General features: G+C 51.2%; 1 protein-coding gene across 2 annotated transcripts in view; it reads right to left on the bottom strand.

Moving 5' to 3' along the window:
• MB21D2 (Mab-21 domain containing 2) overlaps nucleotides 1-16,500 on the bottom strand; it is a 108,078-nt gene extending 91,578 nt beyond the window's left edge. Inside the window, exon 1 of one of the 2 annotated variants that reach the window (XM_077880099.1) lies at nucleotides 16,228-16,500. In XM_077880099.1, the coding sequence (XP_077736225.1) occupies nucleotides 16,228-16,438 (211 nt within the window). In that variant the 5' untranslated portion in view covers nucleotides 16,439-16,500. The remainder of the gene's footprint in view (nucleotides 1-16,227) is intronic. The other variant, XM_077880100.1, reaches the window with a different exon arrangement.
• Nucleotides 16,501-18,074: the final 1,574 nt, after the last annotated feature.

Here is an 18,074-nt window from a genome sequence, read left to right on the forward strand (position 1 = left end):
TCATATGCCCACCAAGCATTGCTCTAATGCATACACATTACTATTTTTCAAATACATGGAGATGCTATTACAAAAAAATTGAAAGCTATTTGCATGGTTAACTAGATCCATTGTAGCTTTCCGTAAGTACTCATTTTCCCCCCAACAAACTGATAGTAAAAATATAACCACTATCATTTAAATCTTTGTAATTGTTTTCACTGGAAAGAAAAAAAAAGTCATGTTCTAAAAAGACTGGAAATAATCTCTAAAGTCCACATTTTTAATTCCATGACTACATGCTGCAGAGAAGTTAAGAGACTGGAGAAGACAGACAACCCCCCTAACCACACCAAGGTATATACTCAAAACTCACTACTCACTACCCACATGGCCATCATGAACTCATCATGAACCGTATACCACCTAACTGCTAGAATGACAGCAAGATAGCCAATGATTCTGCCCATATTTATCAGACCCCCTCCCAAATATTTCTTGAACAACCCTACTGCAGGTAAGCAAAACAAGAGAAACAAAAACAGATACACCAAGGACTATCATCAAGCTTTTATGGCACTGGGAAAAATCAGATATTCGGCACAAATAATTGCAAATTCATAACTGACCAGTATGGCTAAGACATCTGTAAAGGTAAGAATGCCAGTTTAAGAGAATTTGGCTTGTTCCAGGCTAGCCTGAAAGACCTCCAAGAAGTGCTGATTTGATGGTGCTGAGGTCTTCCGGGCAATAGAGGTTAACGAGCTATGTGGGCATGTGGTGGGAGGGATGGGACATTCCAGCAAAGGGCCTCAGTGGGTGGCAACATGGTATTTCCCAAGAACTGAAAGGCCAACGTGACTGAAACCAAGTCAGTGAGGACATCTGAGGAGATGAGGCCAAAGAGGCCACAGGAGAGCAAGGAGTCCCACTCACAAGGTGTGGGATGTCACTGGAAGAGAGAAGGCAGCGTGGGCGCCTCCCCCAGGGCCTACCTCCTAGCACGTATACAGGAAATAACTGGTAAGGTTGGCAGGGGATGCCAGAGACGTGAGCAGCTGGGTCTCCAAAGGCCTCATGAAATATGCTGGAGAGTGGGAACTTCATGTGGGGAATGATGGGCTGCCCTTGAGCGATCTAGGCATACTTAACGATGACTCAGCACGGAGAATGGATGAAAAAAAATGCAAGGTTGGGAACGGAAAACCCAGCAAGAAGATTGCTGCAGTAATCCAGGAAACAGATGGCCGTGGCCCCCACTCGGGTGGCGGGAGGGGAATGCAAAGAAGGAAGTGGGGTCTTAAAGGAGGAGGCAGATTTGACAGGCCTAGGTTCCTCGTCAGCTCTGGGACAGGACGAGGAGCGGGGAGCTCGGGAGGACTGCCAAGTTCCAGTGTGGGCCCTTCGGTGCAGGGTGCTGTGGCTGATTGAGGAGGAGCTGGTCCACAGCCTCAATTCACGTTGCGCACTCAGTCTGTGGCACCGCTGGGTCACCCAAGGGGAGCTGTCAAAGAGGCCGTAAAGAGTTCTGGGCTGGGACAAGCAATAGCACTGTGAGGTAGGTCAGAGACAAACCAGTCAGCAGGGGTTGGCCAAAACAATTCAAGTCTGTCCTCTACACGGAAAACCGAGAAAAAGGAGAACCAGCAGGAAGAGTATGTTGCCACTGAAGCCACGGGAAGAGAGTTGAGAATGGCCAACCATGTCAAATTCGAGAAGGAATGACAAATCCCAGCAACGTGTTCTGCTGAAGGACTTTGATCATAAACTGTATGTTTTTTGTTTTGTTTTTTCACTGTCCATCTCCTCCTAATACTTGTATCAACAACATCAAAGGTTTGTCCCGCGTTGTATGTCCACTGGCCCGCAGAGGACTTGTTGCAGAGGTCCTGCAAGATCTCCGTTGAAAAAATTGAGGATGCACGCAGGAATGTGTCTCAGAAGGAGAAACTGCAGTCGCAGGGGGCAGGACCAATCCCCAGGGCAGAGGCAGTGCAATAAGGATGGGATCCAGGGAGACAGGAACAGGGGTCAGCTGCTCTTGAATGACACAAACACTGAGTAAAATCATTTCCTATCAGTCCTCTCTTCCCCGAGAATTAGAGATCATAAAATCCCCTCCCATGAGTTGCTGCATTGTGCAGATGGGTTCACCAAACCAGGATGCTCCCATTCCCACCAATACTGTACCACAGGAAATCTATGAGTAAGTAGGCTGGGAATGAGGCTTCTCCGAGGATTCCAATTCCAATCCTCTGGAGCATAAGCACTGGGATCTCAAGAAGTTGTTTCATCCCAGTAACTGACTTTGTAGCACGGTGACAGTGGTGAAGACAAGTCAACATACAAACATTTGCCCTTACAAAACAGGGAAATTGGATGGGTTTATTTACTTTAATAATTCTTCATTTTCAAAAACAGCACGAGACTGAAGAGGCAGATGCCTTGGTTCATATAAAACCCAATTCAATTTACAAATCTTGATTTCAGGGCGCCTGGGTGGCTCAGCATGTTGTGTCTGCCTTCAGCTCAAATCATGATCCCAGGGTCCTGGGGTTGTGTCCTAATCGGACTCCCTGCTCAGTGGGGAGCCTGCTTCTCCCTCTCCCTCTTCTGCTCCCCCTGCTTGTGCTCTCTCACTTGCTCTCTTTCTTTCTCAAATAAATAAAATCTTTTAAAAAATTTTTTTTGATTTCAAAGTGCATTTGGCATCTACCTTTCTTTTTTTTTTTTTTTTTTTTTTAAAGATTTTATTTATTTATTCATGATAGTCACAGAGAGAGAGAGAGAGAGAGAGAGAGGCAGAGACACAGGCAGAGGGAGAAGCAGGCTCCATGCACCGGGAGCCCGACGTGGGATTCGATCCCGGGCCTCCAGGATCGCGCCCTGGGCCAAAGGCAGGCGCCAAACCGCTGCGCCACCCAGGGATCCCGGCATCTACCTTTCACTGAAAAAAGATCTGCTCCCCATTTTCCCCACAACAACAGACTACATTAACTATGTCCTAATTAAATGTTCTAAATCTGGAATGAAACCCACTTGGGAGGGGGATGGGACTGGAAGAGAGAGAGAGAGAAGAGGAAAAAGCCTTCATAAAACTGCCCTAATTTACTTAGTATCAAGGGCCCAGTTGACCTTTATACAGCTTTAAATCAATCACTTAGCTGGGACACACCTTCTTTCTTTCAAAATGAGAAGACCTTGGATAAGATGAGACTTAACAGAAAGGACTTTCAATAAACAACCACCACAAGCATCAGAAGAATGTTTGTCCTGAGGGCTGCCAAGGAAGGTTAAATGATGGAATGACGACAAGGTTCTGGACCAGGAGCCTGAAGAAACGTATGAGCCACTGGCTTGCAGGGTAGCAGGATCACCATCTTCTCCATCCTGCTCACTATTCCCATCCCTTCCAGCCACCCCTCAGCGTTCAGCGCCACCTCATGTCTAGATGTCAGCAATCAATACAGACCTGAGAAAGTAATGCTACTCCTGTTTTGGAAAGGTGCAAAGAGGGGGAAGGAGCAAAACTCCTGGGTTGGAGTGGAGCTCTTATCACCAGCTGGAGCAAGTGACTTAACTGCTAGAGTTTCCTTATCAGGAAACTGGGGAAGGTAACAGTACCCTCATCACAAGATCCCTGTGAGGATTCAATGGGTTAATGTTGTTTTTTTTAAGATTTTATTTATTTACTCCTAAGAGGCACAGTGGGAGAGGCAGAGACACAGGCAGAGGGAGAAGCAGGCTCCCTGCAGGGAACCCGATGCAGGACTTGATCCCAGGACCCCAGGATCATGCCCTGAGCCAAAGGCAGATGCTCCACTGCTGAGCTACCCAGGAGTCTCTGGGTCAATTATTTTAAATCATTTGAAAGAACCCCTGGCCAACAGCTGGGACACATTTCCCAACCACCACTACTTTGACCTTGAGCTTGACCACCGTCTACCATGGGGTTAAATTTCCCTGTGGGCAAAATGCTGGGATACATGAGCTGATCTCCGGAAGATCCCCACTGGCTTCACTCCTCTATGATTCTTTGAATCCTATTACAACTCTCTACATCCTCCTAAGGCTCTGAGCCCTCAGCCCAGCAGAAGGGAGGGACAGTAGTGGTGGTTCTCCTTCGCGTCCCAAGAAGGCGTCCTCGCGCCTGAGCATCACCTCCTCCCAATCACAGGCTGGCCCAGCGTCCTGCGGTCCACCCAGCCAACACACAGACCGTTCAGAGGCAACCGTGTTCATCATGACGCTTGGAGCTGTGCAAACAGCACAGGTGTGAGAGAAGGACACACTTCACAGGAAAGAAACCAGACAGGAAGGGACAAGGGACAATTGGAAGACAAAGGCAAACACGAAAGGCCAGAAATACACTGGGCCTTAACGAGGTTATTTAGTGTCCTTCATCTATAACAGTTAAGAACACTGCAAGTGACACAAGGTGGCTCTCTGGAGCAAGGGAATGTTCCCGACTTTGAAACACAGCTCTGCTTCAGGGACTTGGCCTCCCTTCAAGCCCAGGAGGACCCTTCCTTCCAATGGGGGGATCGGGGGGAGCAGAGGCTACTGAGTGACCAGGTCTCAAAGGTAAGCACCTTTCTCAGGAAGCAGTCGCTCTCTGGACACTTTTATAACCCCCACTCTGCCCAAAACTAAAGTCAGTGTTCAGGATGCTTAAGTCCCCTTTCCTTTCTGAGCCTCAGTTTCCACTTTTGTAAAATGGAAGAGGGAGACACTCAAGCCAGCTAATTCACAAGTTTCCTAGCAGCATGAAATTAAAACTGTAATATTCCATCAGTGATTTCCATTTTGCAGGAGGAAAGGGGGTATTTTTGTTTGTTTGATGATATACCCAAGAAAGCTGTTAATTATGTGCCGCTTTCTGCCTGAAGCTGGGTCTCAGCGTCGGAGTCCCCAGTCTACCAGTACCTCGGGGGCACAGGGTAACAGTTTAACCTCTCTGTGCTTTTGACTGCCGGCAGAGAGTAGGAATCGGAGGAGTAACCGTTCTCCGGGGGCTGTGGTCAGGACTAATTTGGTCAACTTAGGTCAAGTATAAAGTATTTACAACTGTGCCCGCGACGTGGTCAAAAGTTGTTTCAGTGCGACTATCCTCCAAGTTCTGTAGGAACAGGCAGGGGGCGGCGGCAACAGGCAAGCTGGCGGGGAGGGCAGCGGGGAAGGGCTGCGGGCGCCACGGGCGGGGGCTGTGACCGTGTCCCCGCAGCATCCCTGACCCGGGCACCAAGGGGAGCCGCCCGCTGCCCCCGCTGTCCACACCGCCCGCTCACCCGCCCACACCCTCCGTCCACACCGCCCGTTCACCCGCCCACACCCGCCGTCCACACCGCCCGCTCACCCACCCGCACCCGCCGTCCACACCGCCCGCTCACCCGCCCACACCCTCCGTCCACACCGCCCGTTCACCCGCCCACACCCGCCGTCCACACCGCCCGCTCACCTGGCCCACACCCTCCGTCCACACCGCCCGTTCACCGGCTCACACCCTCCGTCCACACCGCCCGTTCACCGGCTCACACCCTCCGTCCACACCGCCCGCTCACCCACCCGCACCCGCCGTCCACACCGCCCGCTCACCCGGCCCACACCCTCCGTCCACACCGCCCGCTCACCCACCCGCACCCGCCGTCCACACCGCCCGCTCACCGGCCCACACCCTCCGTCCACACCGCCCGCTCACCCACCCGTACCCGCCGTCCACACCGCCCGCTCACCGGCCCACACCCTCCGTCCACACCGCCCGCTCACCCACCCGCACCCGCCGTCCACACCGCCCGCTCACCCGCCCACACCCTCCGTCCACACCGCCCGTTCACCCGCCCACACCCGCCGTCCACACCGCCCGCTCACCCACCCGCACCCGCCGTCCACACCGCCCGCTCACCCGCCCACACCCTCCGTCCACACCGCCCGCTCACCCACCCGCACCCGCCGTCCACACCGCCCGCTCACCTGGCCCACACCCTCCGTCCACACCGCCCGTTCACCGGCTCACACCCTCCGTCCACACCGCCCGTTCACCGGCTCACACCCTCCGTCCACACCGCCCGCTCACCCACCCGCACCCGCCGTCCACACCGCCCGCTCACCGGCCCACACCCTCCGTCCACACCGCCCGCTCACCCACCCGTACCCGCCGTCCACACCGCCCGCTCACCGGCCCACACCCTCCGTCCACACCGCCCGCTCACCCACCCGCACCCGCCGTCCACACCGCCCGCTCACCTGCGCACACCCTCCGTCCACACCGCCCGCTCACCCGCTCACACCCGCCACCCACACCGCCGGTTCACCGGCTCACACCCTCCGTCCACACCGCCCGCTCACCCGCCCACACCCGCCGTCCACACCGCCCGCTCACCCGCTCACACCCGCCGTCCTCACCGCCCGCCGGCTGCACCCGCCGTCCTCACCCCCCCCCCACCCCCGCACCCGCCGTCCCCCGCCCAGGCCCGTGGGCGTCCGCAGGGCAGCGCCGACCTCGAGGCCCGGCACCAGCGGCCCAGCCTGCGTCCGAACCCCACACAGAGCCCGCCCCGGAGCGCGCCGCGCACAGCGAGGGCACAGATGAAAGAACAAAGTGTTGAGTTTCCTTTATTAATCACAGCACAATCCGCACAAGCAGCTGCTATTAAGAACAGCTGCGGCTGCTAAAAGGGTGGTCTTGAAGCAGCCTGCAAAGTGCTTACAAGTTGAATATCGGTACCAGGCACGTGCAGACTCGCAGCCTGTTGGCTGGGTTCCTCCTGCTGACCCGCGAGCCCCTCTCGGGACCAGAAATCCTACTGCCTCCACACCCTGGGACTCGGCAGCGAGGGGCCCGGGGAAAGGCTTTTTAGAATGAGCATAACACAGAGAACCTGGAGAGAGCCTGAGGTTCCAGACTGGAGTTGGATCCCATGGAGTCAACTGTTTAGTGACTGTGCCTTACTTTACTGCCCTTGTCCTTGGGTTTCTTCCTCTGTGAGGGGCAAACACCACACCTACTTCAGAAGGTGGTTGTGAGCTGTCCATATAGAAGTATTTTGGGAACTGAGCGGGGCTAGACACAAGGAAAGCCTTGGTATCATCCCATGAAAGCTGCAGTTTGACCCCGTAAGTCATCTAATACAGGACTCACTGTTTCAAGGGTGAAACCAGAGATTCACAGACTGACTACAAAGGGCCTTCTGAGAACCTATAATCCAACCTTTCTACACTGTCCTCCTCCCTGCTAATCCCTGCATACTGTGAGCAAGGCCCTAAGCCAAAGGGCCTTAGCCAAAGGGTCCACCTGGGAAACCTCTACCTGCAGGAAGCCCATTCCTCCCCGCTCAGGCCGCATCTGCACAGAGACCATTCCTCCCTGGACAGGCCAAAGCAGACTGGCTATCATTTAAGCAGCCCGGAAAGCTGCTTTCAAATTTACCCCCGTCTAAGGGTCTCTGTACCTGCTGTGCTGTCTCCTGGAATACTCTGAACTGACTTAAGTCTTCCTTTCAGATGGTTGGCTCCGACTCATCTTTCCTTCAAAGGTCTCGGCTTCACCAAGGCCTCCTCTCCCACTCCTCTCCAGCCTACCCAGTTTCACCCTCCATCATAACTTTCCATGCTTCCGTTTTTAACAGCGTGTGTCCCTACATACTTGCATACTTAATTCTTGCTGAATCCCCCAGAGCATGTTAGTCCCACGGAAGCACTGACCTTGCTTCTCTTACTCACCACCCGATGCACTTACACAGCGTAGTAATTAACACAAGTCTGCGGTAGGCGTTCCCACCTATGCTAACCGAATTTATGAATGAATGCTTACACGATTCGGCACACGCTGTAGATATTCAAACACTAGTCTCCGGAGAAGCAAAAACCTACACAAAAATTATACCACCTCCCATTACTGACTTAACTGGCCAAAAGTAACCATGTCTTCTTGAGTGCAGGAAAAAATATTAAAAATAAGCAAACTGAACAATAGCTCCCCATGCTAGCTTGGTTCATAGCAGCACTGTACCAAGTTATCTGTCCCTCTATCTTGTGCGGAGGGCACTGATGAAAAGACACTTAACAAGAAACGGGCAGCTATTTCCTAGAGACAGAGTCTCACATAACAGGATAATTACAAATGTCTTTAAAGAGATCCCTCAGCTGGCAAGGAACACCGTCACAGACCCTAAGAACCAGCGAGGCAAGGCCTAACCTTCACATCTGGAAAATGCAGACCTATGGGGCATGTACTTACCCATTCCAACCTCCAAGGGAAGAGCAGAGAAGCCCAGAGAGGAATGAAAACAGCTACCCTCACCCTAGTCTGGGAAAACAGACTCACGCCAGCAACCTGTGAAAGATGTCTAAAGGCAGAAAAGCACACAAGCTCTTTGCAGACCACGTGCTATAGCAGAAGACACTTGAGAGCCGGGTTGCGTCCTATTCTACAACTTACTCCATGACCTCTAACTCCTCCCAGGGTCTCAGGACCCCCATCGGTGAATGGAGGGGTCAATAAATCCTACACAACCCTTCTCAGAGGCCTGCCAGAGAATAATACCAAACACATCAAATGTGGACATGTATTATAACCAATAAAGCACTGCACAAAGATAACTTATTATTACTGATGGCAAACAATAGTAGTTTATAAAAAGAATTGCTTGAATTCAGATTCCAGAGTAGGCATCTGGAAACCTGGGGGTTGACTGACAGGCATATGAAACGCCTTCGTGGAAAAGATGACTCACGCCCTCTGCGTTTGGTAAAGCCCCAAAGGTGGAACTTCCATGCAGGAGTTCCATGTGGACCCCGAGTGGCCCTGGAAGAAAAGCCAGTGTCTACAGAAAAGGGGACATTCCCACAACGCACTGTTTGTTGCTCTGGGTCAAAAAGCTACGGCAAATAGATGGCACATTTCTTAAATTGCCCTACGATAAGTCTCACGGTTATTATTCTTGGAATCTAGAAAAAAAAACTCCCCTACCAAGTAAAAAGATCAGATCAAAGATTTTCTTGACTCCAGCAAGGACGATGTAACATGGCTTTCCAGAAGGGAAAATTCTGAGAGACAATGTCAGAAGGTGCTCACTCCTTAAACTGAGGCTGAAATAAGCTTCAGGCTGAGTGAATCAATCACTTAACACTCTGTGAGCACCTACTGTGTACCTGACCCCAGAGTGCTGCAAAGATAAATAAGCCTTGGATTCTTCAACCTAGCATGGGAAAGAATGTGCTAAGGGCTATAAAAGGGGGACCAGGTGTTAGGAGAACACAGGCAAGTTAAGTTTTTTTTTCTCCTTGGAGAGCCAGAGGAAAGCTTCATGAATCAAGTGGCATTGGAGCTGGAAGAGGCAAACGAAGCCAAGGTAAGATGTTATTGCTTAGAAGCTGAAACTCTTAACTGTCTCTGTGACACAGATTATCTTGACAGGCTGGTGAAACCCATGGAATAATGCAAATAAAAAAATAGTATATGAGGATGAAAATGATAAAAAAAATCACACAGGAATTTAAAGAAAATCAATATTAAAGCAAAAACATACATTTAAAAAGTAAATTTGTGATTGAATGCATGTGATTCTTCACTACTTCATGACATGAAATCTAGCCTAAGAGAGACACTATCATTTCAAAGCAGCAATAAACAATTTGAAATATCTGCAACAATTATAACGTGAAATGAAACTGATTTCTTTTGGCAAGAAAAGGAAAAAACATAGGTACTACTAATACTACTGTGATTTACTCTACCTACTTTTATAATGGAAGAAAAAGGCTATATTCCAGTTAGGGATTAATCAAAATAAAGCTGTAATTTTTCTCATTCAAGTTCACACACTCCATGTTATTATCTGCATGGACCCAGGTTAAGAAATCCTCACAGAGAAAAGAGTCCAAGCTAAGGAAGGAAGTGAGAAGTAGGGGTAGTACTCTGTGACCATCCAGAACTTGCAAAGACACAGCAAGGAGAAGGCCCTGGAAGGCGGATAAAACCCTCAGGAGCCAACAACATCAAGGTTCAGCACCCCCAATTATCAAATCACAGAATGTGCTCTAAGTTCTTGAACAGTATCTACTTCTGGAATAAAAGATGAAAGAAAGAAGCTGGAAGAACATTTGTCCAAGGGCTTTAGATTATAACTCCTTTTTCTAAAGTGTGGTAGATGACAACATATTGATAAATTTACCAAGAGAAACCATGTATCTATATGATGTAAAACTGTGTGCCTGTAAGTATGAGTGGGTATAAGTGTGTGTGTAAACACAGATGTCTAGGAAAAGCGCACGTCAAAATATTAATAGTGATCCGAATTGGGGAATGAATTTGCTTTATTCTTTGTAGTTTCTATATTTGGAAAGTGGGCAAAAAGAGGCTCCAAGGAGACTTATTCCCGGCAACGCACATCCCGCACAGCTCAAAACAGAGCTGGTACTAGAATTCAGACATGTCCTTCAACTGTACTGCACAAAAGTTCTCAGATTCAGAATTGAATGCATCTGAACACACGAGGTGGTTTTAACTATTAACCCCAGCTTACATATCCCAGAAACTGAGGCACACAATCAAAGTGACTTGCCCAAAGTCACACAGCAAATAACTGCAAGTAGGAACCAGAATCCAGGTCTCCTGACAGCAGGGTACACTTCCCCATTGGTACACTTGGGAAGTTCCTGAATTTTTCACTGTTTTTTTTTTCCCCCAAGGGTTACCATAACAATTAGATGATACAATGATGTAAAGCCCTATGACAACCTCTGGTGCAGGGTGATTACTTGCTTCATCTCAGTCGCCTCCCTGCCTCTGTTCCAGGTGGAAGGACTCCATTTCCAAGAACTAGCAGGCATATCTACCCATTCGGCTCAACAGCCTGGTCCTAGCCTCCATGCCAACTGGGATCATATTCATTGTGCATAGGAGCAGTGCTGTTGGATGGGAAATGCATGGCATTAGGCCCAACACAGGACAGGATTGCAGAGTGCTGAGCAGTTTGGGGAGCTCCAAGGATTCTGTTTCAATAGGTCTGAAAGGGCACCACAGATTCCAAATTGTTTCCAAAAAAAGAAAAGAAAAAAGCTGCAGGAGAGTCTAAAGAGCTAATTCAATGACAAGTTCTCAGTTTGACAAGAGAGAATCTAATATTTCCATGTAAGCAAAAGAGGCCCAGTCTAATCACGAGCAATGCATTATCCCGTGGGCAGCAGAACGCCCAGAATCATCAACAGTTCTAGGGCTCTTCTGTCAAGGACAAAGGTCAGCGATGCCCAGTACCACGGAAGGAGAACCCAAACTAGCAGCAAAAATAAATATTCAGAGGGATCTCCCCGCCCTATATGTGTAATACTTTCAATGCTAGGGTAGACGTCAAATACAATCTTGCCTATTATTATCCAGATACAGTAGGTTAGTGACTAGAACTCTAAGGAACTTACCAAGACTTGGAGGCCCATGAGGCAATGACCGAATAAATGCCCTCAATAAATACTGCTGGATAAATACATTACAAGGACAATGTCATTCAAACACTGGAAAAAAAGACCAGGCTTCAAAATGGTCTGTTCTCAAGACACAGAAAGTGCCTAAAAATATAGTAGGTCTGGAAGCACACAGAAGCACCACACTGCAGGATTTTGAGGTGGCTACAACATTTATGTTTCGAAAAGGACGCAAGAGCCAGCAAACTACCTTGGGTAGTGGTTGTGGGCAAAGGAGAAGAGGCAGGGCCTCCAAGAGCCTGTATGAATTTCTCAAAGTTCCTGCTCACTGTGCTATCCTCGGGACCCTGCATGTTATTTGGCAAACAGTCTAACATTCAGCAAGTATTTGCTGAATGCAAAGGTATAAGAATACTTATCTTCACAAAGTTTTCGGAAGAAAATTACATAAATTAATGGATTTATGCAAAGTGGCTAACACGAGCGCCCACGTATAAAATGAGCGTAACAAATGGCAGTGCAAGTTAACAGTCAGTCGTGCCTTCTACATACAGCCAGAGCCTATATAACGTGTTCTCCTAGGCCACCTCGAATTGTACTCCCTAGTTCTTTCTGATACCAACCTGCAGAAATAATCCCAGGCTAAGCTCACTAGATTTTCTAATGTCCGTTTCTTTAAATAAATAATGAAATCATGTATACATTCCTTTTCAGTTTACAAAATTACCCATGTTTAACAGATGAAAAAACTAAGACCACTCAGCTAGCAAAGAGGCAGACTAGGACTGGAATTACAGATTTCCACATCGTATTACAATGACCAATTGCTCAACCAGAAATTCAAATAAGTGATTTTTTTTATGGAATAAAATACTGGAACTCAGACTGTTCCAGAAATCAGCTCCCATGCTGCTTGGATCACTCTAACGCTGACAGCTGAAATCAGGAACAAAATCCTGGAAGGAGAGGTAGCAATGTTTTAAGCTATGTTTTTATCCTCTGTACTTTTTTTTTTTTTTTTTAAGATTTTATTTAGTTACTTATGAGAGACATAGAGAGAGAGGGGCAGAGACACAGGCAGAGGGAAAAGCAGGCTCCATGTAGGGAGCCGGACGTGGGACTCGATCCCGGGAATCCCGCATCACGCCCTGAGCTGAAGGCAGGTGCTCGACCACTGAACCACTCAGGCGGCCTGCTGTCCTCTGGACTTAATGCATTTATTCTTAATAGGTTCTCTAGGAGGAAAGGAGGAACATGTCTTAGAGGCAGGGTGTTGTGAGTTTGAGCAACATCTGTACCATTTTTTTAGCCTGAGGACCTGGATGGGTCTTAAGCCCAGTAAATTTCAGTATCTTCATCTGCGTAATGGGAAAGCAATACCTACTCCTAAGACCATGTGAAGTTCCTGGCACTGAGAAGGCAATCAGCAGATGAGAGCTGTCCTAATAACTATCGCCCTGCTATCTACCATTCTGACTGTAGGGTGAGTGACTGCTTGTCTCCTTCCTGGCTTCTAGAGCTTCTGCATAGCCCCTGTTCTGCATCTGTTGAATGGGGACACAGCTAGTCTCCATCCAACCTCGCCAGGGAATGAAGATAACAAAAGAGTTGGCAGAGACATTATGCAAATACCAAATATTATTAAAACATTAATGAACTCTGGCAATTTCCCTGAATTTTGATAAATGGTGTTTATTATGCACTGCCAGCCTCTCACACAATCTGGGCTCTCAAATATTAACTAGATAATAACAGCAATCAGTCTCCTAAAAGACCAAGGTGTAAAGAAATAAAGAGTGAGTCTAGAGGTTTCTAGCCAACATCTGCCTCAAAGGAATCAGAATCTCTGTACAAACACAGAATGTCAGGACAGATCACAAAGGCCACGGTGACCACCAACAGGTTCAGACCAACCCCACACAGCCTATTACGAGCCCTGCTTTGACAGGACAGTGGACTTTCTTGGTGCTGACGGGTCACTGATAATGACCACTGTCTACCACCACTTTATGCACTTCTGCATAAAGTTGCCTCCAGAGTAGACAATACAAAAAGGGCAGGGGGGGAAGGCGGCGCTTGGGTCCAGACTAACAATTTTATAGAGTGTTTGGTTCCCCCACCCCAGCTGCCTCAAAACTGAGGTAGTAGTATCCACAGCTCCATTAAAGGGGCTTGCACCAGATTCCTCTACGATTTCACTGTGTGAGGAGATAATGTTTTTAAGCTACTGACAATCCTCAGGTACACACAAGCTCAGTTAGAGGCAGAACAAAGCCAAGATGAGTTGCGGCCCCCCTCCCACAAAAAAAAAACTCCCAGAAATGAGGGCCTGGTGCCACCCCAGTGACACCTTAACAAGCTGAGGGTCATTAAGACACCTCATTTACATATTCATGAAAGACTCAAGGCTGTGGCAAGTGAAACAAAGTGCACAAAAAGAGATTTTGTTTTTTAAGCCAAGCGAAAATCCGCTTTAGAAAAAAGTAAATCCACACGGGGACCCTGGCTGTCGCCAAACCTTCACTTGTCTAGAGCCGCCAGCATCTCATTAAAGGGAAGCAGGGAACTCACAAATGAATGCAGCACCACACACAGGCAAGCGCATTTTGCCATCTGCCTTCTAGTGTCCAGAGGGGCAAAAGGCTTAAATGACACTCTCCTGAATTTTCTCTCCTGCAGGTGGATGTATCAAATTCCCAGGGGAGCAAGAAAGACTTCTCTTGCAAGGTCAACGGGATAAAAGGGAATAGAAGGGAATTCAGCTTACCTGTCAACAAAATGCCTCTGGTGGCATTAAACACGCGTATAGATGAAGCACCCTGGGATAACTCACCCTTCCTATGTGGGTGAAGGTTTTGCTAAATCAGTGTCTCAGCCGTGGGGTTAGCATGGTAGTTCCTAATGAGGTGCAGTATTTAAACTTACCCCTACCTTTTTCTGTTCCCCCCTCCCTTTTTCTGTTCCATGATTATCCAGAGTGATGGTCACCCAGCACCTTTCTCTAGAAAACCAACAAAGCAGGAGACATCAGAACTGATGTGGGGGCTGTAACAACACAATGGCAGACTTCCATTATTTATGTCAGAGAAAGGCCATGATTAAGCTACTGAAATCACTGCCCTGAGCCTTCTCTGTGCATCCCCACCCTCCTGACAATCACTGTGCTCGCTTCCAGATTTGGAAGCTCACTCCCACCAGGTTAGCGAGTCGTTTAAAAAAAAAAAAAAAGAAAGAAAAAAACATCGAATTCATCTGAACAGCTGAATAGCCGAGTATCTCAATAGAGAGCTTTTCAACCCCATACAAAATTCAGGACACACTTGGGCAGTGTGGAGCCAAAGGTAAAAAAAAAAAAAAAAAAAAAATGCAGCCCCAAGTTTTCACATACTTTCTCCAACTTCCCAAAGCATTACTATAAGCGGGCCCCACACGTTCAATCCGTATCACCCCCGACTTGGACCTTAGGCTTCGGGGAGGAAGAACAGCGAGGGCGAAGAAGGCACCTTATGATAGAACCAGCAACGACAAACAGCCGGCTGAAATCCGAGTAAAGGGGGTAGCAGGAAGGCAAAAAAAAAAAAAAAAAATCTGTCTCCCTCTGGGGTCAGAGCCCTTGTTCAATAAAATTTTCCAGGACTTGGAAAACCGGCTGAGGATGTAGAGGGCTCCGAGCCCCGTAGCAGGGCAGCCCTACCCCAGAACCCCAGGTCTGCGCGGCGCCAAGGGCCAGGCCACGACCGCAGCCCTAGGGTCGCCGAGGTGCGGCCGCAGGCTACGTGGGAGGGGGGCTCCCGGGGCGCACGCTCGGCCTGCACCCCGGCGCCAGCATCCAACGACAGGGCGCTGGAGGAGGCATGGTGTCCAGGTGGGCTACATTATTTACCTTTACGCACACCTGACAATCTCGTTGAAGGACCTGTGGGTGCCGGGCTTGGAGGTGGGGGGTGGGAGTGGCGGCGTCATTCTCTCCCCTCCCTCCCCCCGACGTGCCCGGGGGGCTCGAGACTCGGGGCGCTCGGCCGGGGCCGGGGCCGGGGCCGGGGCCGGGGCACGGACCGCACACAGAGGAGGGGCCCGGCGCTTCTGGGGTCCGCGCTCCGAGCCGGGTCCTCTTCCAGCTGGGGGGGAGGACTCGCGAGCTCCGCCGGCGCCCCGGGGCGGCGCAGGAAAGGCTCCCGAGCGCTTCACAGGGGAGGTCGATTTGCAAAATCAAAGTTGCAGGAACTCCGGGCGCCCGGCCTGGCCGCCGGAGCGGGTTGCTAAGGGAACACCCAACAAGTTTGGCCGCCGGGGGGCTCGGCGTGACGGCGCGGCCGGACCGCGGGCGCAACTTGCCGCCCGGGCGCCGAGCCAGAGCCGCGAGCGGACGGTCCGCGCGCCCCGGGCTCAGCACGGGACCCCGAGCCTCGGCGCGGGAAGGCGCAGGTCCCAGCCTCCGGGGCCGCATCCCGCGTCGCCAGGCGCCCCGGGGCCACCTGGACCTCGCCGCTCCCAGGGGCTGCCCTCCCACGGCGAGGTGCTCCGCCGCCCGCGCCGCACCTGCCCGCGAGCCCCGGGCCGCCGAGGCAGTAACAAAAGAGCCAGCGAACGGGGGCCGCGGCGGGGAGGGAGGGGGGCAGACCCGGGGGCCCGGCGCGAAGTCCATAAGGACGGGGGAGCTCGGCTTGCAGCGGAGACGGGGAGGGAGGCGGAACGGGGATGGCTGTGCCCCAGGCGCCGGCTCCGGGAAGGGAATCACGGAGGGAGGAGAGCGCGGGGCGGGGGCCGGGTTCTGCACCCCGCTTCCCATCACTCGCGCGCACACGCACGCCTCCCCCTTTTCCTCCTTACCCAGCATGGAAAAGATGAAATCCTTGGCCGTGTGGATCTCCAGCGCTCTCTGGTCGTCGTATTCCCGCTGGTCGTGCTTGGCGAATTCTTGGATGAGTTTGTTCAATTCCTCCACCCGAGCTCCCGACCTGAAATCCAGCTCCGGGAACGCCGGCTTGTTGTTGCAGCCCAGGGAGGCTGCCTTGCTGGCGGTGGGAGCCGCCATCTTCATGCAAAACGCGCCGAGGAGCAGCTCGGCGGCGGCCGCGGCACCCACCCCGCCCCCCCGCGCGCCCCCCGGGCCTCCGCCCCGCGCCCGCTCGCCGCCCGCCCGCCGCGGCCCCCGCCCCGCCCCGCCCCGCCCCCGCCCGGCCCGGCCCGGCCCGGCCCGCGGGCAGGCGGGCGTCTGCGCGGCCGGTGCCGGCTCGCTGCGCTCCGGGCGTCCCGGCTCGGCCAGCGGCTCTCCGCGGCGGGGTGCGCGGGTGACCCCGGCCGCCCTCCCCGCGGCCCCGCGCGGCGCCGAGGCTGCAGGTGCCCGCCCTCCGCGCGCCCTCCGCGCGCCCCCCGCGCCCCCCGCGCCCCCCCGCGCCCCCGGCCTCGCCGCCGCCGCCGGCCCGAGCCTCCCGCGAGCGAGCGCGGAAAGTGAAGTGGAAACAATGTGAAATTCACCAGCTCCGAAATCAACAAGCGGCCGGCCCCGGGCTCACCGAGCCAGCACCGGCGTCCCCATTTAAAGGGACAGCGCACCCAGTGGAAAGAGAGAGAAATAAATGACAGAGGTCTGCGCGCCTGTGCCACTTGCCAATCCGCACCGGGGCCGACGTGCGAGTTGTGGACGTAGCCTCTCTCCACCCCCACCCCTTGAGGGCAGGGCTTGCCAAGCTCATTCAGGAGACGGGGGAGTCTTCCTCTGTCTGATTTTAAGGGCGGTGTTGGGAGCGAGGACATCGCCACGGGATGTGGCATCTCCATCGCAGTAACTCCAACGAGCCTGGAGATGGTGAAGGAACCTGCCCTAAGGAATATGAAACCAATCAATCCTCTGCCCTCTTCTGCATTGATTGCCAAACACGATAGAACTAAGCATATATAAAAAAAAAAAAAAAAAAAAAAGAGTGCCCACCACGTGCCATATAGCCACTGCGGCACCCCTATCTTTTTGCCCTAGGAAAAATTAATTTTCCTGGACAACACCTTACTCGACTTCACACAAAATGAGCCAACGTGGCACAGCCTGCTCTAATCTAAAGACAGGACAACTAAAGGGAGGGGGCGCAGAATGCACTGCCCCAGGTTCCAATGAACGTTGAATGTCGGAGGTGAGAATTTTCATTCAACAAATACCATCTGAGCTCCCGCCATTTCTTTGGCAGCATCTGGTGGGCAGTGATAAAGCGGAGGAGGAGTTCTTACACTGCGGTCATACTTACTCGACAGGGCAGGTTCCATCTCAGTCCTGGTCCTTTTGGACAGAGTAGGATCTCCCAGATGCTTTTAGTGTTTATGAGGTTTCTGGGGCAAACACTTGGAAGGCCTATTGGTTCTTAGAAACCAGGTATCTTCCTAATTCTCTAAAATCCATCTCTTCTCTATTCCATAGTCTCTGATTCTGATAGGAGCTTTTTCATTTTTCTGACAAGTTCCCACTGCCAAGAATACAAACTGTTTTTTCGTCCAGGTTCTTTTCCCCATAAAAATGGAGATGGCAATCCCTACCTCAGAGGCTGTTTTAATGATTACATGAGATAAAGTGGGTCACGCATTTAGTGCAATGCCTGACATAATAAGTAATTAATTGTTAGCTGCTGCTACTGTTGTTATAAACGTAATCCTTTCCCTTCTCCAACCTGTTCTCCATATTGTTGCTG

Source organism: Canis aureus, chromosome 31 (assembly GCF_053574225.1).
Source record: "Canis aureus isolate CA01 chromosome 31, VMU_Caureus_v.1.0, whole genome shotgun sequence".
Taxonomy (NCBI): domain Eukaryota; kingdom Metazoa; phylum Chordata; class Mammalia; order Carnivora; family Canidae; genus Canis; species Canis aureus.